The sequence below is a fragment of the Blastocystis hominis genome (genome assembly GCF_000151665.1).
Source record: "Blastocystis hominis, Singapore isolate B (sub-type 7) whole genome shotgun sequence assembly, scaffold_3".
Classification (NCBI taxonomy): domain Eukaryota; class Bigyra; order Opalinata; family Blastocystidae; genus Blastocystis; species Blastocystis hominis.
In genome coordinates, this window is record NW_013171838.1 from 751,009 (window position 1) to 770,731 (window position 19,723).

General features: G+C 49.6%; 10 protein-coding genes; 5 read left to right on the top strand and 5 right to left on the bottom strand.

Moving 5' to 3' along the window:
* Nucleotides 1-631: 631 nt before the first annotated feature.
* Nucleotides 632-1,589, top strand: GSBLH_T00006650001 (uncharacterized protein; the record flags this gene model as incomplete). The annotated part of the gene is made up of 2 exons (XM_013042183.1): nt 632-644; nt 694-1,589. 2 exons carry the CDS (start codon nt 632-634, stop codon nt 1,587-1,589), a joined length of 909 nt encoding a protein of 302 aa, XP_012897637.1.
* A 348-nt stretch (nt 1,590-1,937) lies between these two features.
* Nucleotides 1,938-2,420, top strand: GSBLH_T00003432001 (uncharacterized protein; the record flags this gene model as incomplete). The annotated part of the gene is made up of 1 exon (XM_013042184.1): nt 1,938-2,420. One exon carries the CDS (start codon nt 1,938-1,940, stop codon nt 2,418-2,420), a length of 483 nt encoding a protein of 160 aa, XP_012897638.1.
* A 2,495-nt stretch (nt 2,421-4,915) lies between these two features.
* GSBLH_T00003433001 (uncharacterized protein) lies at nt 4,916-6,339 on the bottom strand (the record flags this gene model as incomplete). XM_013042185.1 has 2 exons in its annotated part: nt 6,078-6,339; nt 4,916-6,046 (listed from the first exon to the last, which is right to left on the bottom strand). The coding sequence occupies exons 1-2, from the start codon at nt 6,288-6,290 to the stop codon at nt 4,916-4,918; spliced, it is 1,344 nt and encodes a 447-aa protein (XP_012897639.1). The 5' UTR covers nt 6,291-6,339.
* A 322-nt stretch (nt 6,340-6,661) lies between these two features.
* GSBLH_T00006651001 (uncharacterized protein) lies at nt 6,662-7,609 on the top strand (the record flags this gene model as incomplete). The annotated part of the gene is made up of 1 exon (XM_013042186.1): nt 6,662-7,609. One exon carries the CDS (start codon nt 6,662-6,664, stop codon nt 7,607-7,609), a length of 948 nt encoding a protein of 315 aa, XP_012897640.1.
* An 835-nt stretch (nt 7,610-8,444) lies between these two features.
* GSBLH_T00003434001 (uncharacterized protein) lies at nt 8,445-9,775 on the top strand (the record flags this gene model as incomplete). Its single annotated transcript, XM_013042187.1, has 8 exons — nt 8,445-8,503; nt 8,535-8,668; nt 8,696-8,771; nt 8,800-9,082; nt 9,111-9,211; nt 9,242-9,485; nt 9,512-9,622; nt 9,653-9,775. 8 exons carry the CDS (start codon nt 8,445-8,447, stop codon nt 9,773-9,775), a joined length of 1,131 nt encoding a protein of 376 aa, XP_012897641.1.
* A 354-nt stretch (nt 9,776-10,129) lies between these two features.
* On the bottom strand, nt 10,130-10,897 carry GSBLH_T00006652001 (uncharacterized protein; the record flags this gene model as incomplete). The annotated part of the gene is made up of 5 exons (XM_013042188.1): nt 10,130-10,236; nt 10,266-10,479; nt 10,523-10,555; nt 10,586-10,718; nt 10,749-10,897. 5 exons carry the CDS (start codon nt 10,895-10,897, stop codon nt 10,130-10,132), a joined length of 636 nt encoding a protein of 211 aa, XP_012897642.1.
* A 1,594-nt stretch (nt 10,898-12,491) lies between these two features.
* GSBLH_T00003435001 (uncharacterized protein) lies at nt 12,492-14,274 on the bottom strand (the record flags this gene model as incomplete). XM_013042189.1 has 5 exons in its annotated part: nt 12,492-12,788; nt 12,820-12,980; nt 13,011-13,934; nt 13,964-14,065; nt 14,095-14,274. The coding sequence occupies 5 exons, from the start codon at nt 14,272-14,274 to the stop codon at nt 12,518-12,520; spliced, it is 1,638 nt and encodes a 545-aa protein (XP_012897643.1). The 3' UTR covers nt 12,492-12,517.
* Nucleotides 14,275-14,525: 251 nt separating this feature from the next.
* Nucleotides 14,526-15,911, bottom strand: GSBLH_T00003436001 (Acetate:succinate CoA Transferase (ASCT); the record flags this gene model as incomplete). XM_013042190.1 has 6 exons in its annotated part: nt 15,853-15,911; nt 15,740-15,818; nt 15,538-15,708; nt 15,321-15,509; nt 15,085-15,290; nt 14,526-15,053 (listed from the first exon to the last, which is right to left on the bottom strand). Exons 2-6 carry the CDS (start codon nt 15,783-15,785, stop codon nt 14,526-14,528), a joined length of 1,140 nt encoding a protein of 379 aa, XP_012897644.1. The 5' UTR covers nt 15,786-15,818; nt 15,853-15,911.
* A 469-nt stretch (nt 15,912-16,380) lies between these two features.
* Nucleotides 16,381-17,244, bottom strand: GSBLH_T00003437001 (uncharacterized protein; the record flags this gene model as incomplete). XM_013042191.1 has 3 exons in its annotated part: nt 16,381-16,889; nt 16,921-17,030; nt 17,061-17,244. 3 exons carry the CDS (start codon nt 17,242-17,244, stop codon nt 16,644-16,646), a joined length of 540 nt encoding a protein of 179 aa, XP_012897645.1. The 3' UTR covers nt 16,381-16,643.
* Nucleotides 17,245-18,529: 1,285 nt separating this feature from the next.
* Nucleotides 18,530-19,480, top strand: GSBLH_T00003438001 (uncharacterized protein; the record flags this gene model as incomplete). Its single annotated transcript, XM_013042192.1, has 3 exons — nt 18,530-18,886; nt 18,918-19,235; nt 19,268-19,480. The coding sequence occupies 3 exons, from the start codon at nt 18,530-18,532 to the stop codon at nt 19,478-19,480; spliced, it is 888 nt and encodes a 295-aa protein (XP_012897646.1).
* Nucleotides 19,481-19,723: the final 243 nt, after the last annotated feature.

A 19,723-nucleotide genomic window follows, 5' to 3' on the forward strand; every position in this document is an offset into this window, starting at 1 on the left:
GCAGGAAAGAACATTTTTGCCGGAAGTTGATGTTGCTGAGCAGGTAGAGCCAAGTGAGAGTGACCAGGAAGAATATCTGGAAGGGATGAACATTCTTGAAGAACCCAAGTTATATATTCGTGATAATGAATTCTCCGATTTCCTCACGGAAATTGGAATTAATACAGATGAAAAGAAGTCAGTGAGTGTAGCGACTTTGGAATTTTCGTGAAAATATAGGAGAATCTGAATGTGGCACATCTCCTTACAAAATTCTCGTATTCAGAAATGGGACTTTCTGATTTGTCCTGTTACGATGCCGTAGACAAACCGTCGATAATACCTACAGCAAATTTAAATTTACCATTACCCAACAGTGTCGAAAATGATATTACGGAACCTGACACTTTTCAAACATCGAGTGAAACAACCTCGCAGGTGTTGCAGGAGTTGGACGACCTTATGGGGTTTTAATTTCGTGGAATGTTTGTTTCAACATGTTACCGTATTCCCGCGGAAATGCTCATTAACTATATAAAAATACTGGGCAAACTAGGTTCTTGACCGATCTTTTTCTTGTTGAGCGTTTTTCACACACCGGTTTGTCCCTTGACATTTATTTTTGCAAAGCTTTTGTAATTTACTCTTCTTGATGAACCATCACCGTAAGGCTATTTCTGACTGTAGTACTCATTGTGTGGAGTTATTTTACAGACAGTGGTCCTAATCAGTTCTCTAGTTTTTCGCCCTCTCGGGAAGACTTGGGAGTTGATAACTATTGCTATGCTGTATCTGAAAACATCGATTTAGAAGGTAATGTCGTTCCCGAGTGGTATGCCCATCAATCTCACCGCTCCTTGGTTTTGGAACATGATCGGGTTCACGAGGACTTTTCTTCCCGATATCATGAGAATTCTCTTAACGACCGCATCCCCCCCAAGGACATGTACTATCTCAACTACCCTGCCGCATACGAAGAGGCGCACTATCCCAAAGTGCCGGTACTGAATTGTGACTATCCCGCCCACCTTCGCGGACATCATCTGTCCAGTTCTTTTGTCTCCAGCCCCTCCGAGGGCTTCTACTCGCAGCACGAGCCCATCAACCCTCGCTACCCCGCCTACTCCGCCGACCGCCCCTCGCGCCCGCTCTCCAGCGACCCTCCTCTCGTCTCCGACTACGATTTTCTCCCCCAGTACGTCCGTCCCGCGCAATACCGCGGCGCCGCCTTCCCCCGCGGGACGCCCTTCCCCGAGCCCCGCGGGACCCGCTACCCTCCCAGCGTCCACTCCCGCGGGAACTCCCACAACTCGCTCCCGCGGCCGTTCGAGGCTTCGTTCGGCGCGTCCCCCGCGGGGGAGGCGGAGCCGTCGGTGCGGAAACTGCCGTACGCGTGCCGCGATTATCGCAGCGGGCACTGTACCCGCGGGGAACGGTGCCGGTTCCTGCACGTGGTGGAGCGGCAGGCGAGCGGGGAACTGACGGTGGCGGAGGGCAGCAGCGACGCCATCCTGCAGAACAACGTGCAGGTCTGCCGCGACTTTCTCCGCGGGAATTGCCAGCGCAAACACTGCCGCTTCGTTCACTCCTTCCCCGAAAATACGCAGTAACCGCGGGAACGCGCGCTGTTGTGTAGGTTCCAAGGCGCACTCGCCGTCGTCCAGAAGAGCTCCCGCGGGGATTCCGAGTCCCTCTCCGAGGGCGGCGACGCCGACATCGAAACCGCGGGGATCGAGACCGCAGAGCCCGGTCCCGCGGGGACCCCTAGCATGGCGAAAATCGGCCCGAATTTTGCGGGGAGTGTCGCGAAAATCGTGCCGAATTCTGTCAACCACGCACCGCCGTTTCCCGCGGTTTTGCCGAGCGCGGTGGGCAATGCCGCGCCGCCGCCGAACCCGCCGAATTCGCTGCCGAACGCCGCGTCTTTTCCCGCCCACTTTCCGAATTCGATGGGTTCGATGCCGAATTCGATGGGGAAACCGGGGAAACCGGGGAATCCGGGGCTGCACGTGGGCGGCTCGGTGGGGAGCGCTGCGAGTTACTATAACTCCGCTCCCATCGCCGTGTCTGCCGCCGCCGCCGCCGCTTCTGCTGCCGCCGCTTCTGTTTCTGTTTCTGCTGCTGTTGCTGCTGCTGCTGCTTCGAATCTCGCGAATTCGGCGACCGGCTTCGCGGCGCCCGGCATCAACCCGTCGATGAACCCCTCCAAGGTCTCCGCGCTGAACCCGCCCGCGCGATGCGCCGTCGACGCCGCGGTGGGCCACGCGGTGGGCCACGCGGTGAGCCACCCGGTGAGCTATCCGGCCGAGTATGCGATGAATCCGCCATTGATGAAGCCGATGGGCCGCCCTGTGAATCCGCCGGCAGAATTTGAAGTCGAGCCGTTTGAAGCCATGCGATCGCGCAACGCTGCGGTTTTTAGAGGCCATCATCGATCGTAAGCATCGAGTGGCGTGAATCAAACTTGCTTGAATAGTTGAAATGATTTGCACGTGTTCGCATGCTAGAGCGCAGCATCATGTTTTCATGTTTGTTTCACAAACAGAGGAGGAGCGTTTAAATAGATCTAACAGCGACGAGGAGTCGATATATCGGTTGTCCTTCACAAGAGGACGATCGATGGGAATTCGGGATGGTGGTTTATAGGATACATCACCTCGCAGAATCTACTCGATTACGCGCTCCCTCGCTCCAAAATAGAAACCTACACGCATTTCGCGTTCTCCGAGCGACAGCAGCGTTTTTAACACAGGATACAAAAACGTTCGTTCACTCGACCCCCGCGGGAAACTGATAAATCTGCCGGTCAAACATTTCCCTCAAACTGACTTCACCACGACTTCCTTCAAATAATTCATATTCACCACCGGCAGCGTCTTCTTCATCTCCATCAGCTGCGCTTTCGTCACCATCGTTACCATTCCATCCGGAATGGACATCGCTTCGTTGGCCTGCAAACTCTCCGTGACGAGCGTATTGTTGCGATTCACCATATTTGTAAGCTGCCGAATGCGGTTCATTAAAAACTCCTCCATCTTCTGGTAGGCGATGGCCATCACGTTATACTCCTTCTGTCGCGAGTAAAAGTTCGTTTCCTGCAGCACATCGCGGAGCGACTCCTCATTCATCTCGGCTCGGCACGTCTCCACGACTTTCTCCAGCTCCTTCTTGTGGTTCTCGTCCTCCAATTCACGCCCATCCCCGCGGGTACGCTCTCTCGCAGCAGCGACACCACCGTGGTCGCGACCTTCTCGTTCTCCTGGCACTGTCCCTGACCGCCTTCCTCGAACCCCACTTGTGCATGTAGCTCGGTCCACTCCTTCTGACTCTGCTCAAACCGCTTCTGCAGCACCTCCAGCTCCTCCTCTCTGCCGTAAGCCTCCCTTCCCTCACCTACAGATCGTGCACTCGGCTCTGGCTCGCCTGGTTCTTGTTCTTCAACGCCGCGATCTCTGCGCTCATTCTCTTCCTCCTCGCCTACCCATCGCCGCTTCCTTCTGATCCCCGCGGTACCGCGCCACCTCCAACTACGCCTCACTCCCCTCCGCTTCTCCCACACGCAGCCTCTCCACCTCCTCCGTTTCCACGGTTTCTCCAGTTTCTCCAGTTTCTCCATTTCGGGAAGTGCCGAGGAGAAGGAGCTGCTGGTGCTGCTGCTCGCGCACGCGTTCGCTCTCCGCGAGTTCTGCCTGGGTTTCACCGGGAATTGCCGAGTGTACGTCCATGGCGGCGAGCTTTGCCGAGAGCTGCTGGATCTGCGCAGAGCGCTGTGCGAGCTCCTCGCGGAGCGAGCAGACGTCGACAGAAGGGAGAGACGAAGATGACGAAGATGACAAGGTCGATGACAAGGTCGATGACAAGGTCGATGACAAGGTCGATGACGAAGACGAAGACGAAGACGCGCGGCCTTGGATGAGGGCGGTTTGGACGCTCTCCAGAATGGCCAGGCGGTCGCGCAGCTGCGCGTTCTCCGCGGAGAGCTCGTCGAGACGAAGCTGCTGCTGCGTGTGAGGAACGCGAAGAAAAAGGGCGGGAAACCTACTTCGCGCGAGAGAGCCTGGGCGTTTCGCTGAAGGGAGGCGGAGCGATGCTGGATGAGCTCGTCGAGCTTGGATTCGATGTGTGAAAACTACGAGGAACGTGGAAACGGGGAAGGGAATACTGTTTCTTCGGAGAGAACGGATTCGGATCTATAGAGAAGAGAGGGATGATCAAGCGCGTACCGAGCTCGGCTTACGATGGCAGCAACGGTGTCGTTGACGCGTTTTTCGTAGAGTCGCATGTTTTGGAGCACGGCTAGAGCGGAGAACGCACGAACCCGCGATGTACTGGTAAACAGCTCGGAAACATTCCGGTTGTGCTCAACGACTCGGGCCTCCTCCGTCTCCTCCATACGTCGTCGATAGCCGCGAAAGCGAGCTTTCATCTCGGATAGACCCATCTAGATGAGAGAGAGCGAGGGAATCGACTTTGCCGCCATCTTTAATTCGCATTTCTTGACAGAAGAGAGTCCGAATCGAGTCCAGCTCGGTTTTCATCTTCTCCTTCTCTTGCTCCGATTGCAGCAATTTTTTATTTAGTTCCTAGGCGTAGGAGACGGAAGGGAATCGTCGTACACGGATTTGTCGAATCAACGGATCTTTCAGGTCAGAGAGGTTTTTCACAGGTCCATAGCTTTCCTCGCTGGGGCTTTCGCTCTCGGGTGAACTCATCCTCGCTGGTAAATCCGAATGCGATACCCAAAAACAAACAATAGTCTGTTCAAACGGAATTCCACAAATCGGCACGAATTCCGTCCTCTCTTCAAACAATTGTTTCTCTTCCGAAAACAAACAAGTCTAACTCCTCTCTTTTCATTCCATTCCACTCCACTCCCCTCTACTCCACTCCATGTCTCAAACAAACAACCCATCTCTCACTTAATGAACTGGTTCACCTACAGATTCTGGCCAATTGCGTAGACCTGGAAGCCAATGCCCTGCAGTTTCTTGTGATCCAGAATGTTTCTACCATCAAAAACGAAAGCCGGCTTGGCCATGCTCTCATAAATACGCTCATAGTCCAGATCCTTGAACATGTCCCATTCGGTCATCACCAAAATCGCATGGGCGCCCTTCACGGCTTCGTACGGATCCTTCACCATGACCAGGTCCTTCTTCAGCTGCGGCACGGTATCCTCGTTCACTCCGCACGAATAGTCCATCTCCATGTACATCGAAGTCTCCGACGTTTTCGGGTCGTACACAACGATATGGGCCATTTCGTCCAGCAGATACTTGCTCACATAGGCGGCCGCGGTCTCGCGGGTATCGCCCGTGTTCTTCTTAAAGGCGAAGCCCAGCATGGCGATGTGCTTTCCCGCCACCGTATCAAACATGTCGTGGATCACACGGCGTGCAAAGCGCTGCTTCTGGTAGTCGTTCATGATCACCACCTGCTTCCAGTACGCAGCCACCTCCGTCAATCCATAGCTCTCCGACAGGTACACCAGGTCCAGCACGTCCTTCTGGAAGCACGAGCCGCCGAAGCCCACCGACGCCTGCAGGAAGCGGCTGCCCAGACGCGGGTCCGCTCCGATGGCGCGGGACACTTCGCGGACGTCCGCGCCCACCTTCTCGCACACAGCAGAGATGGCGTTGATGGAGGAGATGCGCTGGGCGAGGAACGAGTTGGCCGTGAGCTTGGCGAGCTCCGAAGACCAAGTGTTCATGGTGATGATGCGCTCGCGCGGCACCCACTGCGCGTACACGTTCACCAGAGACTGAACCGCCGATTCGCCGGACGGAGTGGTCTCGCCACCGATTAAAACTCGACTAGGAGAAAGAAGGTCGTTGATGGCGGTTCCCTCGGCCAGGAACTCGGGATTGTTCACCACTTCAAGAGTGTGCTCCTTGTTGTTCTCCGCAAAAATGCGACGGAGGGTCGCAGCAGTGCGGACAGGCACGGTAGATTTCTCGACGATGATCTTGTCACTCTTGGATGCCTTCGCAATTGTACGAGCGGCCAATTCCAGATAGCGCAGGTTCGCCGCGCTTCCAGCACCGATACCGAACGTCTTTGTGGGAGTCTGAAGGTAACCCGACAACAAACACACTCACATTTACAGAAAGGAAGATCATGTCAGACTCTTCAATTCCCTTCTCCACATCAGTGGTGAAGAAGAGGTTTTTACCACGGGTCTGCATTACAACTTCATGCAGACCAGGCTCGAAAATGGGCAGGTTATCACTGTTCCACGCCGCAATGCGATCGGCGTTTAAATCAACTACGGTCACTTTGATTTGAGGACACTTCAAAGCAATGATGGCCATTGTTGGTCCACCCACGTAACCAGCACCAACACAGCAAATACTCTTGATTCTATATTCGCACACTTTACAGAAACCTTACTCTTTAACTTGCATCTAACAAAACCAAAAAATAAAATGGAGGGTTAATAAACAGATAATTTGTTTTCTCTGTTTCTACCTTTTAGGATACGAAGTATTGACGAAATAACCGTTATTTACGTTATCTTCTCACTCTTCTGTTTTTGAATGACTGGAGGGTGGCGAGTATATGGGAGCTACTCCTAGAGAGATTGAGGGAACCCTCAGCATAATCACTTTAATTCAGGTTATCCTGTTTTATCAGCGAAGCCTACTCTCTTCAATTTTCTGTCTAATTAACAGTACTGTTTGTGATGCAGGCGGATCAAAATAACGAGTATGTCGACATGTTGATTCGGAAAGATTTTGTCCATATAACATTCATAATCAAAGAGGGACGCTACGAGTGCACATGCATACTATCCGAAAATCCGCAGATTGTGGCTCAGTTTCAATTAATGCAGGGACTCGTGGATGGGGTTGCGTACATTGTGAATCTAGATTCCTGTTCGATTGTGGGCGTGCACAATTTCCGCCTAGGAGAACAGATCCCGCTGGAGTACTCCTATGAGCATTTGGATTATGCAGTCCTCGATTTAGATGATAGGGGAACCCGTTGGGAGGGATCCCTTCTACATGGCCAACCTTTTGGATTCGGAGAGTTGTACAACACTGAGGGGCTTCGTGTGTTTTGCGGCTTTTTATTCAATGGCCAGTATTCCTGCTATGGAGCAACCTATTTCCAGGATAACGGATTATTGGAGTATCAAGGCATGTTCTATAAAGGAAAGCGATTTGGCTATGGAACGTTGCATGACCGATTTTCTACGGTCGTCTATAATGGTGAGTGGGTCGATGACATGCATCCCGTCATCTCGCTGAAGATCGAAAAGAGAGCGGCTTCAGTCGATGGACTATCTTCCACTCTACACGAACTAACGATCGAAGACAGCGTTTGCGAGGCAATGCAGAGACTTCACCTCACACTGATGAACAATCTGGAGAAACTCGTGATTGGAGACAACAGTTTCGAAATGGTCACCGATTGTTTTTTTTCGCTGCCTTCCCTCAAAACGCTCATCATCGGGAACAATTCATTTCTAGGCCGAAGTGTATGGAACAGCATGCAATCCGTGCCATGCGTGAATGGCTCTTTTGAAGTCTCCTCATGTCCTCAACTCGAGGAACTCACGATTGGAGCCTATTCATTCCTTGGCTGTTCGAAGTTTATTTTGCATGGTGCGTGTGTGGCGTTTCACTGATACACAGATACTCCCTGTCTGCAAACTTTAACGATAGGCAGTGTCAATTATGAATCGAATAATTTCTTTTTTTGTAACACTCTCGAATTGATAGGTACTCATTCATTCGCTCGGCGATGAACCTACTAGATCTTCCTTCTCTCCAATCGATCACGTTGGGAGATGGTTCTTTTAGTCTCGCCTCGCAAATTGTATTTCAAAGTAGACGATCGCCTCTTCTCCCCTTGACTCGCAGATCTCCCATCGCTGCTTTCCATTGATTTTGGGATCTCCACCTGCTCGGGAAGCCTAAGTTTTTACCGAAAACACTCGAACCAAACGAAGGTTGTTTTTCGAAGTACACTTGCTCTCTCTTTTGTGTGATTCTCGCTAAGATCTCCCCAAACTGAAACAACTCATCTCCCACGGATGGAACAACTTTTCATTTCACAAAACTGTTGAAATCGATTGTGAGTCTTTCATTGCTTGTTGCTGAGGAGGTAGACGTACCCAATGTGGAGCAAGTCAAATTCGTTGACTCTTTCAATAATGCGTGTGTTACTACTTCAGAAAGTATTGATGTCGTGTTGATTGAATCGACTCGTAGATTCGCTCTCTTTTGCTTCTATCATTACAGAAATTAGCCAAGCGAATTCACTTGTTTGTTGCAACTCATTTTCTTGCTCTTTTTTTGTTCCTTTTTATTCGACTCTTGAGAGTGTTGAGAGTGTTTGTTTAGCATGGAGAACGCACACGAAGAGCAGCAAATTCGCGAGGAGTATAATATCTGGAAAAACAATGTTCACTTATTGTACTGTGTGTTTCCTCGCTATTGTTGCATAGATATGATTTGGTTATGATCCATTCACTTGAATGGCCGTCTCTCACGGTAGAATGGCTTCCGGAATGCGAAGAGTATGTTTTGAATTCAATTTGTCATCTCTAGATTCAAAGATGAAGGGTATTCTCTCCATCATCTGTATCTCGCTACCCACACTTCAGATAATTTTCCAAACTCCATTTTGAAGGTTTCTATTCAACTGCAAAACGATATTACTCTCAAAGAAGGGGATGAGATTGGTTCTGATTGGTTCGGTGTCTAATGAGCAGAGTTCCCTTCTGACGGAATCTCTGGAAAATTAAAAATCGAACAGCGCATCTATCATGATGGTGATGTGAACAAGTGCCTTTTCGCCTATTTTCCAATCTAGAATGCGTTTTATGCCCCAGAACCCAGCCATCGTCGCCACCAAAACATCATCCGGCATCGTCAACATCTTCGACACCCAGACCTTCCCCGCGCTTCCTCCCTCCGAATCCATCCACAAAACCCTCGAACTCACCGGCCACGAGGCCGAAGGCTACGGTCTCGACTGGTCTCGCCTTCAAAACGGCTATTTGGCCAGTGGATCCGATGACTGCAAGATTTGCTGCTGGGATATCCGCGGTTCTACCGCTCCGCTTCGCTCCTACGCGCGCTCCTGCGTCGTCGAGGTGAGTTCCGCGGGAATCTGCGATCTAGGATGTCAATTGGCATCCGGTGCAGAGTCACGTGCTCGCCGCGGTCGGAGACGACGGGTTTCTCGGTTTCTACGATCTGAGACAAGCGGATCCCGCTTCCCTGTTTCCACGGTTTCCCCGATTGATGGGTAGAACGCCGGTCCATGCGAAGGATTGCAATGTGGTGCGGTTTAACCCGCATTTCCCGCGGTTATTCGTGACAGCGAGTTCGGACACGTCGGTGAAACTGTGGGATGAGCGGAACTTGAGGTTCCCGTATCATGTGCTGGAGGGACATACGGGAGCGGTGTTCGCAGGCGAGTGGTCGCCGATGCGAGGAAACGTGCTGGCGACGGCGGGGCTGGATCGGCGTGTGATCGTGTGGGATCTGGAGCGGGTAGGCGATGGGCGAGGCGATGAGAGAAGATCGGAGAGGAGCAGACGGCGGAGGAGGCGGAGGACGGACCGGCGGAGCTCTTGTTCATCCATGGAGGACACACGTCGAAGGTGAACGATTTGGCGTGGAATCCGAACGTGGGAGAGAAGGAGGAGAGTGAGGAGTAGAGGGACTGGGCGCTGGCGTCGGTGGCGGACGATAACATCTTGCAGGTGTGGGAGATGGCGGATTCGGTGCACAATGGAAAGAAGTATGATGTGGGGAATCTGGACGAGGCACTGCTGGATTAAGGAGGAAAGGAAGGGATTTGATGTGAATCGGATGGATAGCAAATGGTTTGTTGAACAAACAACGCGTGGAATCAATGAATGAGAATCTCATTGCTTTCACCTTTTCTTCAAGACTTGTTTTTATTCCAACTTCCACAACCTCTTCCTCAAATCAACTCTGCGATTTTGTCTCTCAAATAGGTACTGCTGAAGTACTCGATCCCGTGGCAATACACGCTTTCCAACTCTACTTTCACTTGCTTCTCTTCCATCCCTCGCAGCTCCGATCGAAACACTTCATTCCCCTTCACAAACGGATGTCTGAATCTCACTCCCCTGCCTTTCGCTCACTCTATCAAGCTTTTCACCTTCGCTTCATCCAGTTTGCTGAATGGCTGCTTTGACACTTCCGGGATCTGCAAGCTTTCGATGTCTGCAGCATGCAATCCAACCCATTGCATCGACACACAGTAACGATAAGACTAGTCTTCAATGTTGCTTTTTCGTCTACTTCCAATCCTGAATTCAATGATCCAAGAATGTAAGTCATCAGTAACGCAGCGCCGAACGGATTCCAATCGCAGATTCCGAAGATTGGGAGTTGGAGTTGTGTCTATATCAAACAAACGAGAGAAGAAAACAGCGAGGAAGTGCGTGAACGCGCGTGTGGCAATGTCTGGAAAGCCTCGGCCTGTGATTATCACACAGGGAAGAATATCGAAGAACTGCGTGTGAGAAAAGTTACAAAAAAACAAGCATAAAACATACTCGATCTTCGTATAATCGCTTGAAAATACCGTCCTATGGATGTGCGATTGACCTCAACTCTACCTTCTCTACGACTAGAATGAACTGCGCGTCTGATTTCACTTCCAGGGAGTTGATCATGTCGTAGGTGATGCTGTGCGGCTTCTCCATGGTCATATCGTACCACACTCCTTCCTCTTTTGGATAGTAAAACAATCTACTCTTCAAAGACGACCCTAGCTTCAACCTTCCTGTCACATATCCTTTGGAAGTGGCTGAGATCCCTAAAGCATCGCGAGGAACGCGCAGCAGAGCGATGCAGTCCTGAATCGAGTCATCGCACTCTCGCTGTGCGGAAAAGATCTGCAGAATGAGATAAACACGGAATCGAGACATCTGTATTCATGTAATAAAGTTCTCTTTGGTTGACCGTCTTTTTCTCTCTCCCCAATGCATAGCATATTTGCAGAATTTTCACTAATCCTTGAAATCGCTTGCCATCCGATAAGCGTCTTTTCACTGTTCCCAGACGCAGTCTCAACTGTTGCTCACGTTTGCAAAACACTGCGTTCTTGTTCGATCGAGCTACCACGGACAGGGACGGCTCTTCTTGCTGTGAAATCTGCTTTAACAACGACAGCACAGTTTGCTCGATCAGCTTCAGAACATCTTCAGGAGTGGCATCAAAAAACGTCTGGATCAATTCCCTATCCTCTGTGCTGTCAATAAACTCCATTTTGCCTGTAGCTGGTTTTCCCTCCATCTCTCTTCGCAACAAACAGTCCAAAAGAAATCGTCTATTACGAACAAATCGGCCTTATCCTTTTGTTCTCGAACAACATTTTGAAACAATTCCAAACCAGGTTTATCCATGTGTGCGATCTTCTCCGTTCCGCTCTCCAAACCAGTGGCTCTGCTTCGCTTTCTCCTCTGCATGTGCGGAACCGTCGAAAGCGAAGGCAAGCAAGGTACATCATTTTCCTTCTTGAGTTCGATCGAATTGATGGCATCGATTATCCGCTCTTCCAATTTCTCGTTCTCTTCTCGCACCACGCGTCGCATAGACGAGGGAAGCTTCTTCTGGTTGGTTTCATCTCTGCGAACAATCGACAATACGTTTTTTGTTTCTTTTTGAAGGGTTTGAACTGCAATTCAGGAAAAGGCTTGTGAGGATACTTTGTGTAGAGAGGGATTCGATCCCTAGTGTGAAGGATTCCGTCATGGATTGAAGCTGTGACTGAAGTGCTTTGAGGGATTGGAGGGTGTCTTCCGAATGTGCTTGCTTTGACTCCTCGGATTGCTTCACTATCTCGTAGACCTCTAGAAACTATCCAAAATTCAAATGAGGGTACTGCCGAGCATCTTCAACACAGCTTGTACTTCGAGGGGATTTGAACCCGCTATTTCAAAACCATAGCAAATCCATACCTCTGTGGTAGGCCGATACAGTTTCTTCTTGTGTTGGTTGGCTGCAGGAAAAGAGCTCATAGCTGCAATACTGGGGAATCGTTGCAGTAGATGAATTCTACGATATGTAAATGATCAGATCACGTACAGAATCCCTACAGTGAACCAGCATCAATTCTCCTACCTTTGTTGCGAGTACGGAATCCCTTTTCCGTGGACCTCAAAATTAAGGATATCGTTTAGCGATAGTTTCTGCGCGCGATTCATTCTTGACACTCTCTCATTGTTGTGAAACAAGGAGGGAAAGTTTGATTGGCGCACCAGTTTTCCCTCCTTCTTGGTTGTTTATTGCACATCCAAATCACACAGATTCCAGAAGTAATATGCAACTATTGTAGAATCTAGTTTATACAAGCTGCTAGAACTATTTGTAATGCGATACTGTTCATTTTGAGTGATTTTCACAGAATCGAATTGAATTGAACTAGACATCCACCCATTCTGCCGTCTGTACAGTACATCTCCTCCTATCCACACAGCAAAAAGACCTCTTCAATACAACAAACAAACAAACAAACAAACAACCATTATTAACCAGAAAACTTCTTCTTACGGTCTCTCACCAACTCCCTTGGCATAGTCGTACACAATCCGCTTCACCTCAAGAGACAGCTTTTCGACCTGCTCCATCGTCTCGGCCTCTGCATACACACGCACCACATTCTCCGTTCCAGAAGGGCGCACAAAGCTTCTTCCCTTCGGAATCGTTTCCACGATCTTGTCAATCGCAGGCTGAATCTCCACGGGCTCCACACATCGGGTCTCGTCCTCATTGCACTTAATCACCGTGCGGTCCTCCACCTTCAACACCTGGTTCGTGCTACCGTCAAAATATATTCCTCGTCTCCTACAAAGGCAGATTCACGTACAGCTGGCTGAACTGCTCCATCGAGATGTCCATCGTGATCATCACCGCCTCCAGGAACAGCGCGTCGCTCAGCGCGTCGCCGACCGCCTGGTTCACCAGCACCGAGGCCCAGATCAGTCGGTGCCGCGCGTCCTTCTGCTTCTGCTACGCGTCAGTTCCCCTCCTTTCTCTCACCGTCAGCTCCGCCTCGTCCAATCCGCGCAGTCTCGCAATGAACGCCGGCTTAAACAGCACCGTGCCGTGGCCATTGGCCTCGAAGTACATGCCCACGTCGAACTTCTCCGCCAGCGGGTGCAGATGCTTCACGCCCGTCTTCGCCAGCACCACTTCGATTCCGTGCTCGCGCATGTAATCGTTCGACGCGCCGTTCGCGTACGCAGTCTTCACGACGCCCATCGACACGCCCTCCAACGCGAGGTCGTCGAGCTGCTTCCGCACCCACAGCGCGGCCAGCGCCATCTCCTTATCGCCGTCCATAATCTCCAGACTCCGATCGCTCGGGTTGACGCGCCAATACAGAAGACGGTCCGCATCGCCGTCCAGCGAGCAGAACCGCTTCCCCACGGCCGTTTCCGCGGTGAAGCCGGACGGAATGGCCTTCTGCGTGTACAGATAGTTGGCTCCGGCGAGGTGATTCAGATTCTCGCGCGCCGTGTTGAAGCCCACCAGCTTTAAGTAGCCGTTCACTGCTTGCTGCAGACGGTCCACCACCAGCTGACCCGCGCCGTTGGCGCAGTCCACGTAGAGCTCATCGCGAGTCAGCGCGATGGCCTCGAAGCCGCGGATCGTTTCCGCGAAGGCCGTGCCCAACATGCGGTAATAGCCCTCGATGTCCTTGTATTCGCTCTTCTTGTCGTTGAATTGGCGAACCACGTGGTGCAGAATAGGAGTCGTCACCTCGTTCAGATTCACAATGTTCGCACACATAATCTCGGCGGACTTGATCGCCAAGTCCAACAGATACTCTCCGCTCTTACGCGTATCACGACCGCAGATCACGATAGCAGGACTGTCCAGATCGATCTGCTTCTCCGCAATAAAGGCATCGAGCAGCTCAAACGCAGCGTCGGTACCAGCATTCGTTAGATCCGTGGCGAACTAAAGAGAAGCGAAAAGACACAGCAAACCTTCTCCCAATCCATAGACATCATACCTCCATCAGGATCCACGATTTTAATACCGTTATCCGCTTCCGGGTTGTGAGAAGCCGTTACCATCAGTCCAATGGCCTAGAATAACAAGCTACTCTAACACACACCTTTTTCAAGTACTTGCTGCGCAACGTACCAATAATTCCAACACGGATGAACACGGAGGGCAGCAATTCGTAATTCATACGGAAACCAGCAGTACCATAGAGGAACTTGCAGTCAGGCTTGGGGATACTGTTAACAAAGTTGTAGATTTCAGGGTATCTGGTACAGAACGATGTATTCATGACAAAAATAACTATTATTTGCATAACTGGGGGCAACTGCCTTCCTTCGACAGATTGGGAGCAGAACCGCGGTGACTCGGAAATTGAAAGTTAATGAGATGCAGTCATTGACAGAAGGGTTGAGCCGTAATATTCCACCTTAGTATCTATGCAATGATACGCAGCATTGGTATTCTACCTCTCTCAGAGCAACCTTCCGAATTCCTTTCTCTGTCTTTCAAACAAACAACCCAAACAACAAGCCATCCGCATTACAACCGAAGTCCGAGCTGCTCCCGCGCGGTCTTCTCCAAACTCTCTCTGTGCTTGGGATGCGCAATATCGATCAGCGCTCTCGCTCTCTCTCTGAGCGACTTTCCGTACAAGTCCGCAATTCCGTACTCCGTGACCACAAACCGCACATGCGCTCGCGTTGTGACCACACCGGCTCCCTGCTTCAAGAAGCCCACGATCTTGCTCTCTCCCTTCTTCGTCGTCGACGGCATCGCGATGATCGGCTTTCCGCCCTTCGATCTCGACGCTCCATAAATGAAATCGACCTGTCCGCCGAAGCCCGAGAAGATCCGCGGGCCGATCGAATCGCTCACGATCTGTCCGGTCAGATCGATCTCGATCGCCGAGTTGATCGCCACCATCTTGGGCATCTGCGCGATCACGAAGGGATCGTTCGTGAATCCCACGTCGCGGATCTGAATCGACGGGTTGTTGTGCACGAACTTGTACGTCTTCTCCGTGCCCATCACGAAGCACGTCGTCGAGCATCCGCGATCCAGCGGCTTCTGCGCTTCACCCTTCGCCCGATCGGCCTACGAACTCGTTGGTGATCGCGCCGGACTGGATGAGGTCGATCATTCCGTCCGAGAACATCTCGCTGTGCACGCCCAGCCCTTTGTGTCCCTTCAGATTCGCCATCACCGAGTCGGGGATCACGCCGATGCCCGCCTGCAGCGTCGATCCGTCCTCCACCAAGTTGTCAGCGATCAGTTTGCCGATCCGCATCTGCACTTCGTCCTGCTCTACCCATCAGCACACCGCGCCGTTTCCACCCGGAAGCACGTATTTCGGGATCGGACGGTCCACGTACACCACCTTGTCTAAGTGGCTCATGTGGATCAGGCTGTCGCCATAGCAGCGAGGCATCTGCGAGTTGATTTCCGCCACCACCACGTCCGCGCACTCCGCCGCCGCGCGCGTGCAGTCGATGCTCGCTCCCAGCGTGCAGAAACCGTGCTCGTCTACATTGGCATTGAATGGCTGGGGTACCGGGAGGGGACAGCTGAAGAAGACACACATTGAGATGATAGCGTCCGCTGCGGAGGAACTCGGGGACTTCTCCGAAGAAGATAGGAACGTAGTCGTTCTGACCGCGGTTGACGGCCTTTCGCGTGTTTCCACCCACAAACAGGTTGCGAGTGTTGAAAATACCGTCAAACTCTATACGCTCATAAAAGGAAATTAGAAATACCCGGATTGGTGTACGGAGCTTCTCCTAAGGTCAGCATATGGGTCATCTCCACATTCTTAAGATTGCGAGCAGCCGCCGTCTGTCAATTTCACTCCAGAAAGAATCCCCCTTACCTTACAAACAGAATTTAACAAACCAAGAGGCGAACAGGGACCAATATGAACCCACACCTATCCTCACACTCAAATTTAACGGATTACGTGATCTCCACTCTTGATAGACTCCACCACTTCTTCAGAACTGCAAACCTTAGGCATCTTGTTAGGAACTGTTGCAGTCAGTTCACGGATTTTGCCATAGGATCTTGAGGAAATGCGGGTCGAGATTCGTTTAGCAGCAAGTCTGGAAAATGAGAGCATAGGGGTGAATGACTCACAACCCAAAAATTCCACGTTTCTCCGATGTGTGAAAACAAACAATCCAAGCTAAGAATAGAAGGAAGAAAATAATGAAGAAGATTAAAACAGCAAAGAGCTTCATGATAAGACTGCGATTGCTGAACCTGCGCATCAGTCCAATCCTTTTCCGCCTCCTACACGCTCTGCCCATATTTCACGATTTCCTGATATCCCATGTTTACATTCACCTCGGCAGCGTCCAGATTATCATCGAGACGATCCACCATCTCTCCCTGCTCCGTAATCATCGTCGACAATCGCTCGAAAATGTTCCCCTTCCGTTCAGACGCTTCCTCTCCCCTACCAGTTCCGTCATATGTGCCTCTATGTCCTGAACAGCCTGTGCTCGCTCGTGTAGATAGTCGTTCGCGATCACATCGCTCGTTTGGATTGAGAACGAGGGAGTTTCCTTCTTCCTGTTAGCTTCCCATCCCACTCCTACCTGTGGCGTTGAAGAAAGCAACGGCTGTTTCTCGTCGCCTTGATCCACGGGCGTTGTCTGCTGCTCATAAACAGGCTGCGAGGCATACATTGCGAGACTTGTAGACGATGGGCTTGCCCAGCATATCGGGCGCTGAACCACCGAAGCGCTGGCGTCGTTTATCCGTTTCTTGGAGATTCTCATGACGAACCTCCAGAACTTTCCGGAAATCTTTCGTCGTTCCCATGAGCTCTTCTTTTAGCACTTCCACAACTCCCTGATCGTATTCTCGGCTCTGTGAAGAGGAATACTTTTGCATTTGCACGAATTTCTACATGGAAAATATCTAGATAAATAAGTACTTCCAATTCTTCCAGTTCCAGGTTAATACTGGTAATGTCAGACTTGATAGAGCCAGTAAGCTGGTTAATTTCTGTGGATTTATCATCGAACAAACTTTTCTTTCTAACAACTACAAATTCAACAGAATTAGGAAACGAACGATCTGTGAGTCTTTGCAACTTGAGTGTCGTTTTACTCACACGGTTTGACAGAGATGCAGTGACTTTCGAAAAATTAGACACGGAAAAGTTCGGAGGAGGAAGATTGACTCTTGGCTGAACGGCACTTCCCATATGAACATTGGATGCTAATCTAAATTCTTCTGTTCTATCAATATACGCCATCGATCCCAGGAGTTTCAGAAAATGAAAATGAAAATGAACTGAATCTCTTCAGGGGCTTAATAGAATCAAGAAATGGTTTAGGATAGGAACATGAATAATGTGAATTGGTTACGCAAAAAACACTTCAAGTTTCGGGTTGATGGAAGATTCGGAAAATTCGAATGTCCTTCTTGAAGATAGTCAAGATGAAATAAAAGAAACGGAGGAAACTGTCAAGAAGAAGAATGAAGCAGAACAAGAAGAATGTGATAGTGATAGCAGCGAAGACTCGATTATGAAATTCCGAAACGAGCAAGAAATGAAGAAAAAGGAAGATGCACTCCCCATTCGAGTCCTCGAGACTCCATCAAAGACCCGAATATCCTTTGAGTTAAATGGAATGAAAGTAACATTGCGCAAACGTCCTTCCCATAAAAGAAGGGCTAAAACATGAGTTGTTTATTATCACAAAGAAGAAAAGAGTATAGTTAGGGAGTTGGAGGCATATCTAAACTCCAAAAATGGGGAGGTGTATCACTTTGCTGCTTTGTTGCTTTCGCAGACTTCACCTTCCTGTCTTTGATGGGTGTAACACACAGTAACGATCTTCGGAATGCAGAATCAGGCGAGAGAAAAGGTTGTTCACTACTAGGAATAGGTGAGGGATTGTTGGACTGCTCGCTACTCTCCCGTTTTACAGATTGATTCCTTCGCTTGGCCAACACAGGAGAGACAAGCGATTTCGAATCAGTTTGGGATTGGACTGGCGTTTTCTGAGAAGATGCGGTTGTGGGGTTGATAGAAGGCTCTTCCTCTGTAGAGAGAGTCGTTTGTTGCTGTGAAAAAGGGAGGTTGACCAAAGAAGTGTTGAAAACATCTGATTCTGATTCATCCTTTGTACCATTGTTACAATCCGACGATCTAACTGTGAAGTGCACAAAAAGGAGGGACGATAGTGATACATTAGTTTGTTGACTGCTACTGGAGATATCGATTATAGATCCATCGGATTGGTCTGCATCAGAATCACTTTCAAATAATTCTATCGATGACCAAGCTTACAATCACAAACTCACCTTGTAGTTTGCTAAACGTTTCATCAATAATTGCATATAAACTTTGCTCCAATTCAAGTCTGATTTGTTGAAGCTTTTGGCGTTTACTCATTCCATGAAAAATAGTTTATCTGTGGAATTGGTAACGAATCAAAGAGTATTATGGTGTACTAAACAAAACTGGTGAGTCTGAATGGAAGAATAATTATTGAAAATCACCCATTCTATCTTCGCCCAAATAATAACTTCAAATGCAATCCGAGGGAGAGACTATTCCATCCATTGAATCTGGAACCCAAGAAGTGCCTCCTGAAATCAACGAAGATGACATTGTTGTAACAAGTCACCTTCGGAAGTCTTACAAACTGCAAGATGGTCGAGAAGTGGTCGTCCTGCGCAATATCACGCTTGACAACAGTGTTGATTCGTTTCCTGTGAAACGTGGCGAGTTTGTGATCATTCGAGGACCTAGCGGCAGTGGAAAAACAAGTTTCCTCAACATCATTGGTACAATCGACCAGCCCACTTCCGGCGCGCTCTACTTGTTTGGAAAGCATGTTGAAAACAAAGCCAAAGACAAGGAATTAGCCGAAATTCGGCTGCGTCATGTATTCCTGGAGTGAATACACTACTCTATAGATTGGATTCGTGTTCCAAACCTTTAATCTGATCTCCACACTCACATCTTTGGAAAACGTGCTTCTCCCTATGCAGCTTGCAGGAGACTTATCTGCGCAGGAACAGAAGGAAAGAGCTATGCAATTGTTGGTCGATGTGGGGTTGCAAGATCGGATTTATCATCTCCCGTCCGAGCTGAGTGGAGGAGAACAGCAACGAGTCACGATAGCCAGAGCTTTGGCGAACAAGCCTGAGATTTTGCTGCTGGATGAACCTACAGGCGATCTAGATAGCCGGACAACAATCGAAGTGATGAATATCCTCCTAGACCTAAATCGCGTAAGTTTCGCTTTGAACCTGTAACTCCTGAGAGTGGAATTACCATGATCATGGTAACTCATAACCCGGATTTGGAGTGTTATGCAAACCGGATATTATACATCAAGAATGGCATGGTAGACAAGCAAGTAATCAACCAATATCAGTGTAAATACTATCCTGAAGAATATCAAGAAAAGGTAAACTCAAAGAAATTGTTATTCTTTTTTTGTTCTAAAAAACGGTACAAAGGGAATAAGTCATAAAAGTGAGCTACTTGGATTATGGAAGAGTTAACTAAGCTTACACACCGAGCAAAGACCTTCATCGAAAAGAACAAGGAAGATAGGCGGATATTGGGGATTGTAGTGAAAATTGATTGCTGTAATGTAGATATCCAGTTATTACAAAGGACTGTCCTTTCCTACGGTGGCTGATGCCTTTTCCTTTATTGGAAAATCCATTGTATTTAAATTTGGAGAGGAATCAAACTGTAGTTTCCATATTTA